The following is a 21,351-nucleotide window of genomic DNA, read 5'->3' on the forward strand; positions in this document are numbered from 1 at the left end:
GTCCTTCTCCTATACCTCTCTCACTACTCTTCTCCTGAGAAGTGCCTCTGGTCCCATCCTCTGGCCCTTCCTAGTCCTGTTTTCCTCTAGCCCATCAGTCCCGGGCAGCCATTGAGTGAGGACCCTCAGTTGCAGGTGGGCATCTTGGCTCCTGTGTGCCAGTCACCCCTCCCTCACAGTGGCTGCAGGGTCACGTCCAGCCCAAACACACCTGCTCTGCCTCACCTCGGGGAAGGTGTCCAGGAACTCGGTCCACGTGAGGCTGGAGACGGAATAAAAGACCTAGAGTTGAGGCTTCTCTGCGGCTGCAGAGAGGACCCTGGGCTCCAGCAGAAACCCTTGATTCACCTGTGTGAGTTTGTGTGGGTGTGTGTGTGGGCGCAGGCGTGCATGTGGGAGCAGCAGGTCTGTTCCAGGTAACAGCTCCCCTCCCTTTGCAGAAAGTCTCAATCCAGAGGGATTTTTAATAGATCCTCTGGTCTGGCCTGAAGCCCAGGGCCCTTGTGACCAAATCAAAAAGACACAGGTACGTGTGGAAGGGAAGGGGCTGCGCTGGCTGGCGGTGTGGGAGTTGGTACTCACCCGACAACCACGATGATAAAGTCTAGTAAGTTCCAGCCATTGCGGAGGTAAGCGTTGGGGTGAAAGAGGAGTCCGTAGGCTATGACTTTTAAAAATGCTTCCACAGTAAAAATGATGAGGAAGAGATACTCCACCCGCTCCTAGGAAACACAAGTAAAGAGAGAAAGTCATCAGATTGGGGGGGGTCTGGAAAGTTCTGACCCCACAGTTCCCCCAGGCCGGTGGAGAAGGGGCCCCTCTATGGTCGGATCAGGGCAGACGCTGGGAGGGACCCCTGCCACATCCACAATCCCACGGTCCATTCCACAGGCACGCTCAGATCCACTAGTCTTCTAGTCTTAAAAGGCAGAAATTAGGGTGGTGGGAAAACTGCACACCTTTGAGAAATCTTAATCAATGAACACCTGCTTGGACTTCTCAGGAGAGAACTCAGGATGAGAGAGTTGAGGGAGGAGTTGGAAGCACAGAGAAAGTGCCACAGTTCTGAGTCACAAACCCAGGAGCTACAGCCCAGCCTCCTGAAACCCAGAAGTGGAGTCTGGGAACCTCCAACAGTCAGGAGACAGAGGCAGCTGCCCACGCGCTCCGACCTTTCCTTCAGAAAACAAAACTCTTTGTCCAAAGACTGAGACCAGGTCAGCAGGGGCCCTAGAGTTCCCAGGATGGGGTGGGCACTGGATGGGGGTGGGGTGGGCTGGTCCTCCTCTCTCTCCGCCCACTAAGAGAGCCCTGTTGTGGATGAGGCTCTGTTACACGAGTCCACACTTGGTTTGGCTCCAGCAGACTCGGGGCTGATTCATCGTCTCCCCCCGCCCCCCGCCCCAGCAGCTGCTCTCCAGCATGGAGCCGTCATGATCCCACCAGGTGGAGGCTGCCCGTGGCCTTCACACATGGATGCTCACTCTACAGGAGCCTTGGCCTCCAGGAGTCATTGACCCAGACCCCAGACCCACTGCCCCTCCTCGCGGGTCAGGAGGAGCTCACTGAAGACCCCCAGGTCCTGCCCACACTGCGGATGGGGCATCCCGGGAGGACATACCATTTGCAGCCCATCACCTGGTGAATTGCTGGTTCACCACACCCCCCCTGCCCCCAAGCCCATCTTCCCCGTCTCTGAGACACTGAGCCAGTGGTGGCCTTCCGATCGCAGCTCAGGGTTTGGGGACGCAAAGTGAAAAAGGGCAGAACCAGACAGACTGGAGGAAATCTGGCCGTGGGATCTGACCCGGCCTCCTCAGCACGTGGGCCACTGGTCCTCAACTCCAGGTGCCCCAGAGGCTCCTGAGAAAGGTCTCAAATGTGTGCTTCCAGGCGCTGAGGCCAGGAGACCCATTCTGGACTCGGGGCCGAGCTGCTGGTGCCAGACGCACAGGGGGGCGGGCTCAGAGGGGAGCTGGGCTCACGGGGGCGGCTGGACAAGTGGGCCCTGGAGAGTTTGTTGTCAGAGGAGAGCTGGGGCTGGGCTCCACCCACTGGAGACGGCCTCGGCCTGAGATAGTGCTTCCACGTCATGGAAACTGTCTCCAGGCAGGAATGACAGCGTCCCGTGTGCAACCACGGGGCCTGAGAGACAAAGGAACTCAGAGATGATCCGAGCTACCTCCCTGCTGGAGAGACTGGGACGCTGAGAAGGTGAGGCCTGGGAGGCACACGCCTGGGACCCAGGACCCGCTGGACCTCCTGACCCAAGCCCCGAGGTCCATCCATCTCTCTGCCTCCCTGGTCCCGCGTATCCCCTAAGACACAAGCGGGACAAGACCCCTCAGGTTTAAGGGTCTGAGCCAGAGCTGCAAAGGGCCCAGAAGTCAGGAAGATGGATCCAGACAAGAACCCAGGGAAGAGGCAGGTGCCAGACGCCAAGAAGCTCAGGCAGAGTGATCTGTGTGGTGGGTGAGTGTGTGTGAATGTGTGTGTGAGTGTGTCAGTGTGCATGTGGCACTGCTCTTGTGAGCAGCGCTGTGTTCCCCCTGACGTTAGAGGTATGAGAGTCCTTACAGAATTCATTCCAACCCCCTCTTCAAAACCAAAAAACAAACAAGAAAGCGTAAGCAAGTGAAACAGCTTGGTCATCCTTTCAAAACACCATATGTTGCTATAGAAACATCCGGGGGTGGAGAACGGCATGACTGAGGAAGCTGATGCCTTGGAGCCTCTGGGCCTGTGAGTTCACAACTCCTCGCGGCCTCCTCGGGCCTGAGTCCTGGGGGTCACTGTGCCCTGAGGGTATGCTGAGGTTCAGCAGGGACCCCCCTGTTTCTTTGACCTCGGGAACTGCTTGAAATGTGTGCAGACTCACTAAAAACAAGCACAGAGCCCTGAGTATCCACCTGTGATGCTGAGAATGTGCCCCAGCCTACGCAGGGTGGGCAGGAGCTTCCTGATCTGTGCCGAGGGAGCGCAGGTGCCCAGGAAAGGCTGACATCCCAAGTAGGGGGAGTGCGGAGGGCCTGGCCCCCTCCCACAGCTGTGGAGTCCACCAGGGCAGCGAGGCCTAAACCCAGTCCTCCTGGCACTGCTTCCTCGGCTGTGAGGGTCTGCGGCTGAGGGTCGGGGGAGCCAGGGGATTAGCTCCCAGGTCCCGTTCTCCCCGTCTGGACGGGGAAATAGCTCCCTAAACATAGTCTTCACTGTCCCTGTATTATGCTGCTGCTCTGACTTGTGGATATAAACCCTATGGTAGATGGGATGATGAATGCTGGGGTCACAGAGACCCTGGACACAAGCCGCCTCTACCTGCTGGCCTGCCTGCCCATCCCACGCCAGGAGACGCTGCTCAGCCATCACTGTGAACTCACCTGCTGACCCATATCACGACCTCAGCATCCTTCTCAACACACAACCATCTATCCATCGGTGCCGACTTACAACCTGTCCCCTCCCTGCCGGATGCACAGAGTGGCCATACAGTTTATCATCCAAACAAGGGCCGTTTTGAGAGTGAACGAGAGCCTGTGACTAATTCATGGGGACACAATGCATGGGGGTTATCCCAGGTGAGTTAGAGGCTGCGGTCACCCTAATTCCACCTCAGTGAGGCTCCCAAAGCACCCACCCACTCCATGTAGGTAAACCCACCTAAGAAAGCTTTAGCGCGTCTTCCTACAGGATGGCCAGGGTGGAGGATGGGGGGACTTGCGGAAGGAGAGGGGGGTCTTGGTGAGGAAGGACAAGGCCTGCCTCAGGGTCACAGACTTGTCTGCAGAGGTGCCATCCCCACTGGACTGTTCCCCTCCCCCGCCCCATGGTCCTTGGCACCACCCCCCTGCCCTGGTAGCACCAGCCCATCACCTTCCCATGAAAGCCAGTGTCTGGTCCCCACCCCGCCTCCGCCTCACAGCGAATAATCGGTTCTACAGTAGTTTAATGAGCCAGTTACGAACGCATTTGGGTGTCTTAGGGAGGCAGAATCACCTTGTTTACTCCTTGGTAATTAAATCAGCTACATCTGATTTCTGTTTGGGGAGATTTATGGGCATTTTCTGTTTCTAGGTGGCAAAATTGAAAAATGAGTCTAATTACTGATGGATTTCCCCCAAGAAGAGAAGCAGAGAGCAGTATTTCACTCACTGCCAAGTTCAGTGCGTCTTAGCACAAGGATGGAGGATGATGGGAAGGCTAGGGACCATCCAAGACAAGTGAGGAGAGAGGATGGGAGTGCAGACACGCAGGGAGGGAGGCCCTCTCTTCTAACAGCCGGGACTTGGCCACTAGCTGTTCTGGGTGGGCCGCAGAAACCTGACTGGCCCTCTCAAACAACCCCCTTTCCTTAAGGGGAATCCCATTCGTCCCTCAATAAACCAATTGCGACTATGGGCTTTTTAGAAGCTGTGACACCTCAGGTGGGACGGTCTGACCAGGTATGGCCTCTTAGTTGCTTTGTGACTTTAGCCAAGTAAATCTTTTATTCTTTGCTTCCACATGTTCTCATTTAAGGAGCAGAGTTTTCAAGTTACCAAATTGCTGGGTTGATTGAAAATATTAAAAATATTACCATCACAATATGTTTTATAAACACGTGTAAGTTCCCTGAAGAGGGTTTTGCTCAGCTTTACTTTTCTGGCCTTTGAGCTGGGAGGATGAGAAAAATAAGATGAGCATTTTATTTAAAGGCAATAGGGACTCCCTAGGAGTCCAGGGGCTAAGACTCCATGCTCCCAGTGCAGGGGGCCTGGGTTCAATCCCTGGTCGGGGAAGTAGATTCCCATGCTGCAACTAAGACCTGGTATGGTCAAATAAAAAACCAAATGTTAATATTTGAAAAAGGCAATGAAAGTGTCTTCTTGGAATTTAAACTCCTTCACCAGATACGGTTTACATTTTTGGCTATTGGGCTGTTTTTTGTCTAATTCAGGATCTGGCTGAAATGAGTGTTTCCTACACTTTGGTAGCAGATGGGACCGAGGTCTGAGGGCACACGCCTTGCTCCAGAGTTGCTCAGAGTGCCCTACCCTCACATTCCATCCTCACAATGACCGTCAGAAACGGTGTATTTTCTGCAGGTGAGGAGGCCCTGGGGCTCACTCTGAGTCCCATGGAAGGCCTGGCTCTGCTTGGCGCCCCCATCAGAGGCTTGATGGGGAGCAGGCCCCATGTCCACCTGCTGGACCTTGTGCGTTCTCAAGAAGCAGTCACCTTGCTCTGAGTTTATGGGCCACACCAAGGGCCTTGGCAGTCAGGCCCTGCAGTGACCCTCTCCTCCATGTGGCCCAGCCCACACCCACCTCAGTGCTGAGACCCCAGCTAGGTTGAGAGGCCTCTGTTCGGGGGGGCATGCTGCTTCTCTGGGCCTCAGTTTTCTAATCTGTGAAATGAACGCCTCTTCCTCCCTCGGCCTCTGCCCGGCTATGAGAAATCATGCAGAGCTCAGTGTCTGGTGCATACGTGTTTCCCAGGAGTCCACAGACCACAAGGGGCTCCAGGGCGGGGTCGGGGGTAAGGTGTCCCTCAGGTTGGTGACCTCAGAGCAGCTACCTCTGTAGCTGTTGGAGCCAGATGGTCACCCAAGCTTTCTGGGGAGCCTCCGGACCCAAATAACTCCAGAGGGTGCCTGGAGCCTCCATACCTCTCAACCCACAGGGCTTTTTCAAGGAAATGAGATTTTAACTCAACCAGGACCTTCTGTCCATGGGAGGGTGATCCTATGGCAGGAGTCAGCATCTCTGATTAGCAGCAGCAACAGCCTGGACCCCTTGATGCCGAGTCACAGGTCACCAGAGGATGGGATGGGGACAAGCCCGGGTCCTGGCTCCAAAGGCTGGGCCGAGGCCACCTGCGCTGATCTCTTGGGGAACCTGGGCCCCGTCCAGAGATGAGGTTAACTGGGGCTGGGACAGGCCCAGGGATGAGCATGTCAGCGTGTTATGGAAACGACCAGACCCCAGGTTCAGGCAGGTATAGACACGCTGGTGGAGCAGGGGTTCTCACAAAGGGAGGTGCAGCCTCTGTGTGGACAGGATAACTGTCCTGGAAAGTCAGGGCATGGTGTTGGGAGCCCTGTCTCTGAAGGGAGACCACATGGTTTTATATCCAAGTGCTGCCATAAAGATCAGAGCAGAAATAAATGAAACAGGGAATTAAAAAATCATAGAAAAGATCAATGAAATTAAGAGCTGATTCTTTGAAGAGATAAAATTCATAAGCCTTTGGCCAGACTCTTTGGGAAAAAAAGCAGAGAGGGCTCAAATGAATAAAATCAGAAATGAAAGAGAAGTTACAACCCACACCACAGAAATACAAAGGATCATTAAGACATGACTATAACCGAGTATGCACCAATAAAATGGAAAACCTAGAAGTGGAGAAATTCCTAGAAATACATAATGTCCCAAGACTGAACCAGGGAAAGATAGAAAATATGAACAGACCAATTACCAGAAATGAAATTGACCAATTACCAAAACAAAAGTCCAGGACCAGATGGCTTCACAGGTGAATTCTACTAAACATTTAGAGAAGAGTTAACACCCATCCTTCTGAAACTGTTCCAAAAAATTGCAGAGGAAGGAATGCTTCCAAAATCATTCTGTGAGGCCACCATCACCCTGATACCAAAGCCAAAGACAGCACAAAAGATGGAAATTGCAGGCCAATGTCACCGATGGACATAGATCAGAAATCATTAACAAAGCATTAGTGAACTGAATCCAACAATACATTTAAAGAATCACAAACCATTGTCAGGGCTTCCCAGGTGGCGCTAGAGGTAAAGAATCTGCCTGCCCACGCAGGAGACATAAGAGACACGGGTTCTATCCCTGGATTGGGAAGATCCCCTGGAGGAGGGCATGTATTCTTGCCTCTGCCAATACTGGAATACTGCCATTCCAGTATTCTTGCCTGGAGAATCCTATGGAGTGAGGAGCCTGGTGGGCTACCGTCCATGGGGTCACAAAGAGTCGGATACGACTGAGCGGCTAAACAACAACAAAAGCAACATCCTATTGAACAGTGGAAAGTCAAAGGCATTTCCTTAAGACAAGGAAGCCCACTTGCCACATTTACTCAACATAGTATTGGAAGTCCTAGCTACAGCAATCAGAGAAGATAAAGTAGTAAAAGGAATCCAAGTTGGAAAAGGGAGAATTAAAACTGTCACTGTTTGCAGACGACATGATACTATACATAGAAAATCGTAAAGCCACCGCCAAAAAACGACTAGAGCTCATCAATGAATTCAGCAAAGCTGGAGGATACAAAATTAATATACAGAAATACATTTGTAACTTGGAGTATAACCTTCAAAAATTATGAATCACTACGTTGTACTCCTGAAACTAACATAATATTGTACATAAGCCACGTGCTGTGCTGTGCTAAGTTGCTCAGTCGTGTCCAACTCTTTGCGACCCCATGGACTGTAGCCTGTCAGGTTTCCTCTGTCCATGGGATTCTCCAGGCAAGAATACTGGAGTGGATTGCCATGCCCTCCTCCAGGAGATCTTCCCGACCCAGGGATCGAACCTGGGTCTCTCATATTGCAGGCAGATTCTTTACTGTCTGAGCCACCAGGGAAGCCCAGACCTCAATTTAAAAAGTACAATAAAAATTTTCAGCAGTGCTAGAGAGGAAAACTGGAAGATGGAAAGGAGGAAAAAGGCAGAATAGCTAGGAAGAGAAGATGCACAAGAGCAGGAAAGAAGTGTGATGTCGTTGGAGTCGGTTTACACCCAGAACGAGGTCCTTAGGTAAGGTTCCTGAAGTTACGCCCATGAAGCCCGGGATTGCCCTCAGAGACCCCGTGTGTAGGGGGAGCCCCCTACAGTGCACAAAGGGGGACGTGTCCAACAGGCCTGGGAGAAAGGGCCTGCAGGGCGTGAGGCTTGGATCCTCTGGGAAGAGCTGACCATTTCTCTACCTTCTGTGCAGAAAGCAAGCCAGTGACCTGGACCCTCTGTCTGACCGCAGCCAGGTTCCCACTGACCTCTGGCTCCTGTGGCTGGAAGTCCCCGTGTGACTCCAGGGTAGCTGCACCCAGCCAGAGTTCAGAGCACCAGCAGCCTCTGGCCTGACGCCCTCCCCTGAGTCACTGCTCCCAGCTGCCACCCTCTCCCACCCCTACCCCACGGCCCAGGGCCTGGGGAGACAGGATCTCTGGGCTGGGCCAGAATCAAACAGCCTGTGGACGGGTCAGATGTCTGGCCTCAAGGACTTGAGTTCTGATGAAGTGCACAGACATTCAGCACTCTGGGGCCTGCAGCTGAAGAAGCAGCGCCCTCGTCAGAGCAGCCAAGTTGGGGTAGGGTCAGAAGGGACATAGGCCATCACAACACGGCGAGGTCTGCATGAGGCCGTTATACTAGTGAGCTTGGGCACTCCTTCCCAACACCAGCCAGAGGCAAAGGGCACCTTGGGCTCTCCCAGGATCCAGGCCAGACACTGGGCCCCCAGACCGTGTGGTGCCTTTGATCTGGAAAAGTGATGAACGTCTAGAGGACCGGGCTTTCCTTTGAGACGGCGGGTCCGGGTGGAGCTCCCACTCGACACTCGTGCATCCCGGGTGGCATCTACACTCAGGGGACTCACCCGGCACAGGGGAGCAGGGTCGTCGTTGGCACAGGGGGCTGGCGTCCTCCCCAGAGTTCACATCTCAGGAAATCCCGGCTCCCAGGTGCTGGCTCACCAGGGGCCTGGACGGTGGGTCAGTGCTTTTACAGGAGACACTGAGGGGGTGAGGACAGTAGAGGTGGCTGGAGCAGCCACCCTGTGTGGATGCCCGCAGTTAACATGCTCCCGTCCCCGGAGGCTGGCCTCAGATGCCACCTCCACCACAGGTGAGGAGCCCGAGGCTCAGAGAAGTCAAGCAGGCTGTCCAGGGCCCACAGGCTGCCGAAGTCCAGCCCAAGGCTTGACCTCTGACTGTCCAGTTTGCCTGCATGGCCTCAGGCAGGGTGGGCCCCAGGAGCTTGGCCTCCTGCCCCTCACAGCCTCCACTGGAAATCCTGTATTCTAATAATGGCCAAACCAGCAGGATGTGGGAGCATTACAGATGGAAGGAGGGAGCCCTTCTCCAGCCCGGGGCAGGTGTGGCAGGCTGGGACCATGTGGCGTGGGACCTGGGAGAGACGACGGCACGGCCATCTCTAGCCCAAAGCAGTGGTCAAGGTGCAGACCCAGCAGCTGTGGTCCCACCGTGAGTGGTTCCAGGACCGCGGGCTTCGGAGCAGCAGCAGAGCATCCATCAGAGCTGAGCTGACACACGTCCGTGCCAATAAACGAACATTTCCATCTCAGGTGGCTCTATCTGACAGGCGCCATCAATTCACACAGCAATTTATGCAGCCAAGGGGAAAGGTGTGGGGGGCATGGGCGGGGTTGGGGGAGGATGGGGGCCAGCCTCAGGCTGTCAGGTTGTATTCATTCATTTTGCAATCACTCACTCGTTCACTCAGTCATTTACGCAGTCACTTAGTCACTCATTCCCTCACTCACTCATTCATTCATGCAGTCACTCACTCATTCCCTCTCATTCATTCATGCAGCCACTCAGTCCTTCACACATTCATTCATTCAGTCACTTATTCACTCACTCACTCATTCTCCAGAAGAGCCTAGGTGGGTGCAAGAGCTGGCCTGTGTTACAGAATGTCTCTTTCCCCCAGCCTCTTAGCTTATATTATAAAGATCACCTACATTTTGAGTTGTTAGATTTGGGCAAAACTGCACGTTTCTCACTCTTTCCTCGGTGCTGTCCCATCTTACCCACCTCGTGACACCGCTGTGTAGAAGTGTGTGCTGGGTCACAGTTGGCAGATTAGAGACCCCCTGGATCAAACACTCTCTTTTCCTTCAAAATAGTCCCTCCATCTGGCTTCAGCAGTTTGAAAATGCACGAAATCCGTTTGCTAGGCATCTGTTATATCTACTTGTTTACACATTGATCAAGGTACTTATCCCCTGGTTCAAAGAGATGAGATGGTTTACCGAGTGCTCTCTGAGGGCTGGAGGTGACTGAACTGAGACGACCTGATCAGTAGAAGAGCTGGAGCCTGGAGCCCACAGCAGAGCATACTCAGCGCCCCCACCGGGGTTCCAGTCACTGCCCATCTCCTTGACACGCCCTCACCTTCCTCTGTCTCCCACCTGCTAGGTGTCCGCCCTCATTCCCCACCCCTCAGAAAACACAGGGAGACCCGAGAGGCACTGACGTGGGGGGCAGCAAAGGACAGGGCATCCTCACAGGGTCCACTCTTGGGAGACACACCTGTGCTGAGTATGCACACACATGCACACACACATGCCTGCACGTAGGCAGGGTCTAGGTGCTTTGTACTCCAGGCTGGTCTATTCCCTTCCCTTTTGTTTGGTTTGGCTTCTTCTGCACAAAGTGGTCCATGGGAATCAGGGTCCTTGGAAGTGAAACATCAACACGAACCTCCCGGATCCATCGCCTTGAACCTCCTGGATCTCTTTCTTGAAAACCTCTTAAAGCCAGATGCTTGGGTGGTGTGGGGTGGGGACTAGTTCTCCACCCTTTCCTTCAGGGGATGATGGGAAGCTGAGGTCTTGTTCCCAGAGCTGGGGGTGGGGCAGGGGGAGGCCGACATGATGCCCTGTAGGGGCTGAGGTGATGCAGATCCTGCAAGACCACGGGCCCCATGACCAGCCAGGCCACCTGCTCCATGGAGGGACCGGTCCCTCTGGCCGACTCTAATAGGAGCAGGACACCCGGTCCTGCCATCCCAGACTGGAAGCTACAAATGACCGGAGCCTGAGAGAGGCCAGCACTGGCAGCCTGCTGGGCCCTGGCAGCTGGTGGGGGACCGTGATTCATCCCTGCCTGACAGACGTTGCTTCTGGGTTTGCCTTTCCGTCTCCCCGAGCTGCCCGGTTCATCCATCTCTGCTCCGCGGCCCCACTGCTGCCCCGTTTCCTCTCCCACCTTATTTCTTCCCTCACCCTGATGGGGATTTGGGCACAGCCGTGGTTGGCTCTTTCTGCCCCGGCAATGCCTTAGCTCTTTTCTCCGTGTCAGGGGAGCACAGGTGACATGCTTTGCACAGGTGAGCACTCAGGAAGGAAGGAAGGAAGGAGTAGAGGGGGTCGTGGGAGATGGAAAGGAAGAGGCTGAAGAGGACACGTGATGAAGACACCTGGCTTCAAGGGAGAAGGACGAAAGTCACTTAGAACTTGTGTATTGCTCCAAGCGCAGTTGTCAACAGAGATAAAAAACTATAGGGGCAGACCCCACACAGGTGTCTCGATTGAAATTCCGCGCCTACTGTCCACCTGCCAGCAGATAACTGTCAGGGACACGTTTGCCTCACCCCCACCCCGGTCGGATGACGACTTTAACTCAACAACAGGGAGTGGACTGAACATGAAGTTGGTCCCACAGGAAGGGCCTGTAGGGACGGATGGCCCAATTCTTCTTCCCTCATTTTAATGATGAGGAATCTGAGGCTCCGGGGAATCGAATGATTAGCCGGTGAGCAGTGCAACTAGGACTAAACCCAGATACCCCAACCCAAGCCCAGTGCCTCGGGTGCCGCACCAGGGCGTGTGCTCCCAGGAGGGTTTTAAAAGCCAGCCGTCACGATGAAGAAGAAAAGGCAAATCCAGCCCAAGCATATTTGACCATATGTGCTGATAAAGTGTGGACGGGACAGAAGGCGTGAGCTGAGGAAAGCCATGATTAGGACAAGATGAGACGTGTCTGCACACAAAGAATAAACTAACTTTATGATCGTGAACGGGCACTCGTTAAATGCACCGAAGATTAGCGTTACTGAGCCTGGGGCAACGGAGACGACGGGCAGTGCAATGCTATGATGGATGACACCGGGCGACCTCTCTGCTGCTCTGGAAATGTTTAGAAATGTTAACAGGCGATTGCAGAAGTATGACCCCTGGAACAGAAGACGCTGTCAGCCCTGGTTATACACACGGTGTGGAAATGAGGGAGACTCACTGGCCGGCAGTAGAAATGAAACATGGGCAGAACTTGCTCCATAAAATAAAGTGACCTGGAGACTTCTGCTTCTGGAAAGATGGAGCAGACATATTTTCCCCATTCATCCCACAAAGTGCAAATAAAATCCACAGACACTCCAAACAAAGCAAACACAAGATGACTATAAGAGGAGCACAAGGAGGCGCAGTGGCAAGGGGCCCCAGCACTCAAGGAAAGGCACATGGTGAGTCCCCAGGGTTTTGGGTAACAGAGAAATGCCAGCGGGTGCAGGCAAACCAACACATGCATGACTGAGGTCCGCTCTTTTAGCCCAGGGCCCAGGAAAGGGGCAGCCTAGCAAGACAAACGTCACTCCACATTGCAATAAAATATGCATAGCATAAAATTTACCATTTCAGCCATTTTAAAGGGCACAGTTATGTGGCAAGCCGGCAATAACACAAGATTCTAAATAACAACCGGAACGTCCAGTTTGCTCTCAAAATCACTCACCACACCAAGAACCAGGAAAATGTCAACTTGAATGAGAGAAAAACAATCAACATATACCAACACTGAGATGACCCAGATGTTAGAATTATCTGGCAAGGATTTTACAGTAGCCATCATAAAACTGCTTCAACAACCAATTTACAAACATGCTTGAAGCAATGAAACAATGGAAAAATAGAAAGTCTCAGAAAAGAAACAGAACACCTCAGCCAAAAAGCAGGAAATTTTAGACTTGAAAACAGTAATGGAGGAAATTTAAAAACTCAATGAATGGGCTCAATAGCAGAATGGAAACAACAGAGAAAAGACTCAGTGAATTTGAAGATAGAACAGAAATGACCCAATGTGAACAACAGACAGACAATAGTCTTTAAAAATGCAGAGTCTCAGAGTCCCGTTGGACCATAACAAGAAATCAAACATCCCTGTCATAGCAGACCTCTCTGTCCTGCCGCTGAAAGCTCCTGTGAATCTATGGATATTTAAAATAAAAAAATCTTAAAAGCATAAAGTGACTTGGCTCAGTAGAACCATGTCCTGCCCCCAGTTTTCCCAATATCCCTCAGGGAGCAGAAGTCCTCCTCCAAGGAACCCGGACCAGGCGGTCTGGATGTCAGGTGGGCACAGGGAGGCAGGGGTGCCCCGACAAGGCAGGTCCCCTGGGCAGTTGACCGTGTGATGCCGGATGCCTGTGGTCAGCTTAGCTCTGCACCAGCTGCAGGAGGCGCTAGGAACGCAGATGGCATGACGGATCCTTCCCCCTAGTCCTGGAGCTCGACTCCTCCCAGGCTCTCCTCAATCTTTCACACTCAGCTCTTTGCCAAGAACAGCCACCAAAGAACCAGCCACAAACATGCATTCTTTCACAGGAACCCCCGTGGCTTTGCTTCTCCGCTCCCCAAGCAGCCAGCCCCCAGAAGCTGACAAGGTGCCCGTTTGTCTCAGTGTGGTTTGTCCACTTAACCTTCTGGAACGCAGGTCCCCTCCTCCTTCCCTTCAGCCACGTGGGTAGAGGCCACGCACGGCAGGCCGGACCCCCAGGTGAAGGGGAATCTTGGCTTCCGATTGAACTGCTAATCCTCGGGGCTGCACAGGGCTGACTGTCTCCCATTTAATCCTGCCTAGAAAATACTGGGCTTCCCAGGTAGCTCAGTGGTAAAGAACTGCCTGCCAGTATAGGAGGTGCAGGTTTGATTCCTGGGTTGGGAAGATCCCCTGGAGTAGGAAATGGCAACCTGCTCCAGTATTCTTGCCTGGAGAATTCCACGGACAGAGGAGCCTAGTGGGGCTACAGTCCACACAGTTGCAAAGAGTTGGATGCTACTGAGCATGGCACAACACAGCACAGAAAATACTAGGTGTGAATACACAGCACCCGTTGCATGAGAAGCACCTGCTAAGTGGCCCCTTTCTCACCCAGGGAGGGTGCCCTTCACCCCGAGACAAGGAACACTTAGAAGGCCGGACTGAGGGCGTGCAAAGAGGACACACGCTCCACCCAGGAGGAGGAGGAGGCTCACCCATGAGCATCTCTGCTTGACATGAGGAAGGGGTAACACGGTGTGTTCTTGAGGGTTTAAGACAGTGGGTGCTCTGTATTTACAACTAGGATTTTCTATGCTGTGCAGCGCTCAGTCGCTAAGTTGTGTCCGGCTCTTTGTGACCCCATGGGCTGTGGCCACCCAGGACGGTTACGAAGGGCCATGGATGGAGGATGGAGCCTGTATTTCCTGGGTGATTTAATTACTGTCCTTGCTGGGGGACTAGGAGTGACTCTCAGCCTTTCCATTGTGAGCCCCAGAGACAATGGTGGCATTTCCGTGGCGTCCAGTGGGAGGAGGAGGGCGTGCTCAAGGTCAGCCAGAAGTGATAGGCCCAGGACCCCCTGTGTCCCAGGTCCTGCCTGGACCAAGCCCCCAGGGATGCCCTGGTAACTGGCCAGGAAGTTCTGACCAGAGGACTTTAGGAGTTACGTGTTTCCCCAGCAGAACCAGGCAGCTCTGAGAAAGCCCCGGGCACCGGATTGGAGTCGTGTTTACCTACAGTCTTCGGGGGCGGGGGTACCCCAGGCTGACGCGGGACGTCTACCTGGGACTCGCCTGGCAGGTGGGGGAGGCACCGATGAGCTAAGGCCATCAGCTTGCTCAGCGTATCTCTTGTCTGTTATTGGTGGTCCTTGTCCTAATCATATAGTGTCAGTGCATCTATAAATTATCTTGTCTCTCAGCAGCTGCCAGGAGTGATGAAAGCTGTCACTTAATCAAAAAAGCTTAAATTAATTAAAGGGGGGAAAAAAAGGGAAGGGAAAGGAGAGCAGCCTTGGAACGGCTATTCCGGGCCCTGCGGAGCTTTGAGGCGATGCCAGCTGAGGAGCTGCTGTTCCGTCACCAAGGTTTCCATCCCTGCCTGCTGGGGCTCAGGGACACCTCTGTCTGCAGCCCCTCCCCGCCCCCGACAGAGCAGTAAACAAAACCTACCCAGCTGGGTAGCTGTAGGGCAGGACCAGAGGTTCATAACACCAGACGTCTGTTTGGCCTGGACTTGTGTCTGCTTCAACTTGATTTTTTGGGGTGAAATGCTGATCAGAAAGGAGACAAGGGTGTGGAAACCAGGCTGACCTCCAGAGAACTGGGGAAGACTGGCGTGTGCCCCGTCACTACATCCTGTCCCTGTGAATCTGCGCTGTCGCCTGGGTACCCAAGTTCCCCTCCCCACTCTGCACAAGGCCATTCTAACTCCCCCACCTGTGAGGCCCTCAGGATTCGCCTGTCCCTTTCAACTCTCATCCATTTTAGAAAACTAAGCAAAACACAACTCAACAACCTTGCTCCTAGCTAGGGATCAAGTGGGAAGGGAAAGTATCTAATGAACTTATTATTCATTGGTATCATGACTCAAAGAATACGTTGTTGAGGGAGCAAAGTCCTGGTGATGCAGGAGGTGCCGCAGAGCCTGGCTGCTGGCCCCGACACCAGGACTCCGAGGGTTCCAGCGACCCTGGGATCCCCGAGGCTGAGCGTCTGCAGTTCATGACAACGGCAGGGTGACGTTTTCAGATTTACAAAATGACTTCATGTGTGAAGCAGTCAGAGCCAACGCTAACATCCCCGTTTCCTAGATGGGAGCCTGAGGCTCAGAGAGGTTAGGCGCCTTGCTGAAGGTCACACAGCAGTGTATGGCAGAGTGAGGCCTGGAGAGCAAGGCCTTTGTTTTCTGTCTCCGCATAGCCTGCCAGGCTACTTCCTACCTTCTCCTCCAGTGGGTTAGCTCCTGTTCCCTCAGCTCCTTGTGGCACTTGACTCTGATCTGAGAAGCACATGGCGGAATCCCTTCAACCTGGCTCTGGGACCTGGGGTCCCACTCAGCTGGCTGTGCTCAGTATTCTCCCCTCCCCCATCCTTATCCTTAAAGGGCTTGAAGCCCTGCCAGCCGATAAGATGTGTGTGTGTGTGTGTGTGTTTGTGTGTATGGAGTTGCTCAGTCATGTCCGACTCTTTGCAGCCTCATGGACCATAACCTGCCAGGCTCCTCTGTCCATGGAATTTTCCAGGCAAGAATACCGAAGTGGGTAGCCTTTCCCTTCTCCAGGGGATCTTCCCAATCCAAGGATTGAACCCAGGTCTCCCGCACTGCAGGCGGGTTCTTTACTATCTGAGCCACCGGGAAGCCCAAGACGACAAGACAAATAGCCAGAAAGGTCGGGTGCTGTCAGGGTGATCATCCAGCTTTGGTGAAATCACGCCCATGCGGGAGATGCAGCAGGAGGTGCTGGCACTTGGGGTCGACGCAGCCCTCCTGTCATCCTGGGGCAGTGACAGCTCAAGCTCCTGCCCTGCCGGCATCGCGGACGGCAGGCTTGTGCTCAGCTTGGCCACGACGCTCCGGGTGGGGGCCTCCGGCCACCCCCAGCAGGCTCACACCGAGTCTGGAGCCCGCTGTAATTAACGGAAAGCCAGGTGACACTCCGTTCCCTTCTCGGCTTTATGGGGACGCTTGGAATTTCCAGAAGGCGAGGACATGGTGTAAGGGCCCATCTGTGCTGCCAGGCTTGCAGCTTCATTAACAAACACTCAGTGCTCTCTATGTGCCAGGCACACACTCAGTTAATACCTGCTCTGTGGGTGTCTTCTATGGAATCCTCATACCAGCCTGCAAGTGCTCCTGTGCCCTTTCTAAAGACGGGAAAACAGAGGCACTGGGAGGGTACCTAAGTTACCATGGAAACCAGGCTGGAGGCTCTTTCCTGCCCTTCCTCCCCCACCTCGGATGCTCCACCCAGGCAGTGATCAGAGCAGAGAGCCTGCTGTCTCCCTGTCTGCTGGGCCCAGAACCTTCTTCTCCCCAAGGGTCCAAGGGGAACACCCGTCCATAGGCTGATCCGATGATCCGATGAGGCCATGGACGAAAATGTGTGTTACCACGAGTGTGCATGAACACAAGCACATTTTGTGTCTGTTGCCTTCGAAGATGTGGCTTCGGGCACTTGGCAGGGTACGGGCCAGCTGGGGCTCTCGGTCTCGGGTAACGGGGCGGGGAGGCAGGTTGACTCCAGGTGAGGGCAACAGTGCTGCAGGTGCACGGGGGGACCCTGAACTGATCTGGGGGGCAGAGGAGACGCCGTGGGAAGAGCTTTGCTTGCATCCCTCTGTCCAATATCCAGAGCAGCCATCGGAGGTCAAGACCCTCAAGCTCACTGCGCTTTCCCACCTGCCAGAAACACTTCTCGCCCCCTGCTGCCATTCTTGACTTGTCCCCAGACCCCTGAGACTCCTGGGGCTCTGAACAGCCGCCCCCAGTGACTCTGCACCCTGGGGCCCATCACCCCCACCCCCCCAAGCTCCCACTCTGGCCTCTGAGGTTGTCTAACTCTGGTCGTTCAGGCCACGTTCTGGGGTGCCCAGGCTTCTGGCGTTTCAAAAACAAAGACCTGACGAGCCTGTTTACTCTTCTTCTTGGTAGGAAAACTCTCCACCAAGACATCCAAATATGGAAGCAACTGCTATTTAGCCCCGGGGGTTTCTCAGTTGGGTCCCTCCTTAGCGCGCGGCTGTGGAACATCTTGTGATTCTAAGTAAAACGCTGTGTGTGTGTGTGCATGGGTGCGCTTTTCTGAAAGAAAGTGAGCATTTGTTAGTCATGTCCAACTATTTGGGACCCCATGGACTGTAGCCCGCCAGGCTCCTCTGTCCATGGAATTTCCCAGGCAAGAATACTGGAGTCGGTTGCCATGACCTCCTGCAGGGGATTGAACCCGGATCTCACGCATTGCAGGCAGAGGTTCTTTACCATCTGAGCCACCAGGGAAACACTTTTCTGGGGAGAGTCCAAAGCTTTCACCAGATACAAAAAGAGGTTTGTGAACCCCAAAGAGCTAAGAACTGCTGACAGGCTGGATGACTGGAGAGGGAGACACACACAGGCATGGAAGTTTCCAGAAACACTGCAGCAGACTCCCCAGGCCACCAGCCCGGACCTCTAAGGGACCGGATTCCTGGGTTTGGGAATCCTTCAACAGCCTGGTTTTATGAAGTGTTTGCGTACTTCCGAATGGCGTGGCCCCGCCAAGCCTGGACCCGCGCCTTCGGAAAACCACTAATGAAACAGAGAAGAGAGGGAGAGGCCCAGCTTCCTGCCAGAGCTCTCGGCCAGGAGGAGGCTGCTGTGCAGCTGCAGGAGGGGGGCAGCTGGGTCCCCAGGAAATTTAATAGGTGGTGACAGGGGAAGGCCTGGTGACAACAACTCCGCCCCTTCGCAGGGGCCCGAGGTCTCCGGAGCCTCGGCTGGGCCGTAGAGGACCGCAGGCCGGGCAGCCAGCCACTGCTTCGTGGATCAAAGCTTGGCACAGTCCGGGCCACAGACCCCGAAGGGCCGGCCCCACCCCACGGTCCTGTGGGGCTGCCTCTCGGCCCTCCAACTGCAGACGGAAAACAGCCGATCCTGGACAGATTGTGTCCTCGGGCCTGGAGCAGCATGAGCTTTGTTGACAAGACGCTCAGGAGGGCTACGCAGCCCTGTTTCCACACTCCACCTCTTCTGGGTGTTTCCCTGTCAGAGGCTCGGAGTACACGCATATGTCACTGAAACGTGCACGACTGGGCACAGGCAGAGCCAGCACCCTGGACTCAATGCACCCGCGTCCTAGAAGCTCCATGTGCTCAACTCAATGGCCAGAACGAGCCACTCATGCCCTTCCTGTCCCATGTCAGCCGCACCCTCCACTGGCCCCAGCCATCACGCTCAGGCTTCCCTGGCGGCTCAGATGGTAAAGAATCTGCCTACAATGCGGGAGACCCTGGTCCAATCCCTGGGTCTGGAAGATCCTCTGGAGAAGGGAAAGGCAACCCGCCCCAGTATTCTTGTCTGGAGAATCCCATGGACAGAGGAGCCTGGGGGCCTACAGTCCACAGGGTCGCATAGAGTCAGACAGGACTAAGTGGTTAACACGATTATCGTGCTCAAGTCCAGAATCAGGGAGCCAACCTTGGCTGGGCACCCAGGGAGTTAGAACAGAATCCACAGACCAGGTGATCTTGAAAGATTGCTCTTGAGCATCTGTCTGTTCATTTAAAAACTCAGGACACTAAAACCTGATCCTGGCTCATAAGGATTAAATAAGACAAGGCAGGTCAGAGCCCAGTACACTCTAAACACTCAGGTAAAAGGCATATCTGAATATAAACAGGGGCTCCTGCAGCTCAGGTCTGGGGTCAGAGGTCAGAAGCTCAGGGATGCAGACAGGTGTCCCGCCCTGTAGGGTATACAGGAAACCTCAGGGAGGAAGGGAAGAACCAGGTCAGCCCTGAAACTATGAAGAACCTGCTCTCTAGGGTCTGGGGACCCGGTTACTCTTCCTGTAACTACCACATGTGGCCACCAGGGGCGCCCAGATTCCCTCCATCTTTCTTAGGAGTCCTGGAAAAAACGTTTCTCTTTTTTTTGTGCTAAAATAAGGCTGGAGATTTTCATATGAAAATTTCCCTAGGAAACTAAGAAGAAAAGAAAACAAATACAGAATGCAAACATAGAGAATTAGACGAGTTGACAGTGCAGAACTTGGATCCTGATTGAAGTAAAGTCTGACTCACACCACTGTGTAGGTGTAGCCTGTGACCAAGGACCCAGTTGCAGACAAGACCAACCGTGCAGGCTCCTGCTGCATTCCTCTGGGGGGGCCCTTCCCCTGCCCCAACGCTCTACTCTTAGAGCCCTTCCTGCCCATTCCTCCCATTTGCATTGCAGCTCTCAATCCCAGGGGGCACCAGCCTGGTTTTACAGTATTGGAAACACTTCATATTCACATATACAGTAGGGCAGTGACACTTCCTTGGTGTAAAGAATCCACCTGCCAGTGCAGGAGACTTGAGTTTGATCCCTGGGTCAGGAAGATCTCCTGGAGAAAGAAATAGCAACCCATTCCAGTATTCTTGCCTGGGAAATCCCACGGACAGAGGAGTCTGGCGGGCTACAATCCATGGGGTCACAAAGAGCTGGACACAACTGAGCATGCACTCACAGGGAGATAATATCATTCCCACCAAGGAGGGAAGATGGCTGTTTTCTCCAAGCAAAATAAAATCTACTGACTTTATGGTTCAGTGAAAGATCCAGTGGCTAAAGCTGTCCTGCAGTGGTGTTCCAGCTTATCCCACCTCTGCCCTTGAAAATCAGGCACAAGGAATGAAGCCATGTTTTATTTTATTAATCCCACTTATTTTTTTTCCCAAGCCTGAGATTCTTTTTTTAAAAAAATAATTTAATTTCTTTCTTTGTATGTTTTTGGTTGTGCTGGGTCTTCACTGCTGCGTGGGCATTTCTCTAGTTGTGGTGCATGGGCGTCTCATCTCGGTGGCTTCTCTTGTTGCTGAGCACGAAGCCCAGAGACTCTGAAGCCTGTGTTTCGAGGGCTGAGCTCAGCCAGGCTCACCCTGCGGGTCAGGCAACAGCTCCTGGGCTCTCACCAGAGGAGCCCCGCGGAGTAGGAGGACGGCCCGGATGCCCTAGGACCTGCCACGCTCGGCTTCCTGAGCAGACCTGGGGGGGCCTCTTTCCCAGGGGAATTCAGAGAGGCAGCCCCTGCCCCAAAGGGCTGTTAGGATGACAGAGAGCCAGGACCCACCGAGGATTTAACCCCGAGGAATTAGGGAAGCCAGCATCTCCTGCACTCAATGTTGGGCACTTGAGACACATTACCTCCCTGCACCCCAGCCCTGCAGATTGAGTGCTCCCACCAGCCTCTAGGCAGGCGGCCCCAATTGCACCTGGCAAGGCCCAAGGTGAGGCCCCACAGCTCCTTCCACTCATGCCCATCCAGGGTCACAGGCGGGTTGATGCAGAGCCAGGAGACGAGGGTTCTGGCAGCTGGAAGCCCTACTCCTCGATGCCAGCGCCTCCCTGGAGGCACAGGCACTGGGGCCTGGACCAGCTGGGGAGGCGCCCACCATCCAAGGTCGGAGCTGGGAGCCAGGGGCCCCTTATCTCCTGCTTGGCTGGCTCCCTGCCCAGGCTGCTGTGGGCCCAGCGGCCCCCACTGAGGGGTCCTGGTCTGGGGGCCCTGCTTTTCCAAGGAGCTCGAGTTTCTGCGGAAGATGAAGCTGCAGCCTCTGCTTTCAGGCTGTGAGGATGGCGGCACTGCATGGCTGCTAACTCTGAAGTGAGGCGGGGCTGAGGCCCTGAGTCGTCGAGGGGTGGGGGCGGTGATTAGCTCAAGTCAGGGGTCACCGAGGACCCCTTACTAGTGTGAGGCCTACCCAGGAGCGAAATCAGACGAGTGGAGGCCAGGTGGACACAAAGAAAAGCTCCCCATCAGCGCAAGCAGGTGGGGTGGGGTGGGGCCTCCCTCCCCCTCCCCCTCCCCCCTCCCCCTCCCC

General features: G+C 54.2%; 1 protein-coding gene and 1 long non-coding RNA gene across 14 annotated transcripts in view; one reads left to right on the plus strand and one right to left on the minus strand.

The window, feature by feature from the left end:
• The window catches only part of CACNA1C (calcium voltage-gated channel subunit alpha1 C), a 391,750-nt gene that overhangs the window by 144,394 nt on the left and 226,005 nt on the right, over nucleotides 1-21,351 (minus strand). For all 13 annotated transcript variants that reach the window (XM_070371668.1, XM_070371667.1, XM_070371674.1 and 10 more), the window contains exon 4: nucleotides 583-722. In XM_070371668.1, the coding sequence (XP_070227769.1) occupies nucleotides 583-722 (140 nt within the window). The remainder of the gene's footprint in view (nucleotides 1-582; nucleotides 723-21,351) is intronic.
• On the plus strand, nucleotides 2,093-4,815 carry LOC138987866 (uncharacterized). The gene is made up of 3 exons (XR_011464144.1): nucleotides 2,093-2,214; nucleotides 3,263-3,575; nucleotides 4,072-4,815. It is a non-coding gene; the product is annotated as an uncharacterized lncRNA (long non-coding RNA).

This window comes from Bos mutus, chromosome 5, assembly GCF_027580195.1.
Source record: "Bos mutus isolate GX-2022 chromosome 5, NWIPB_WYAK_1.1, whole genome shotgun sequence".
In the NCBI taxonomy this organism is placed as follows: domain Eukaryota; kingdom Metazoa; phylum Chordata; class Mammalia; order Artiodactyla; family Bovidae; genus Bos; species Bos mutus.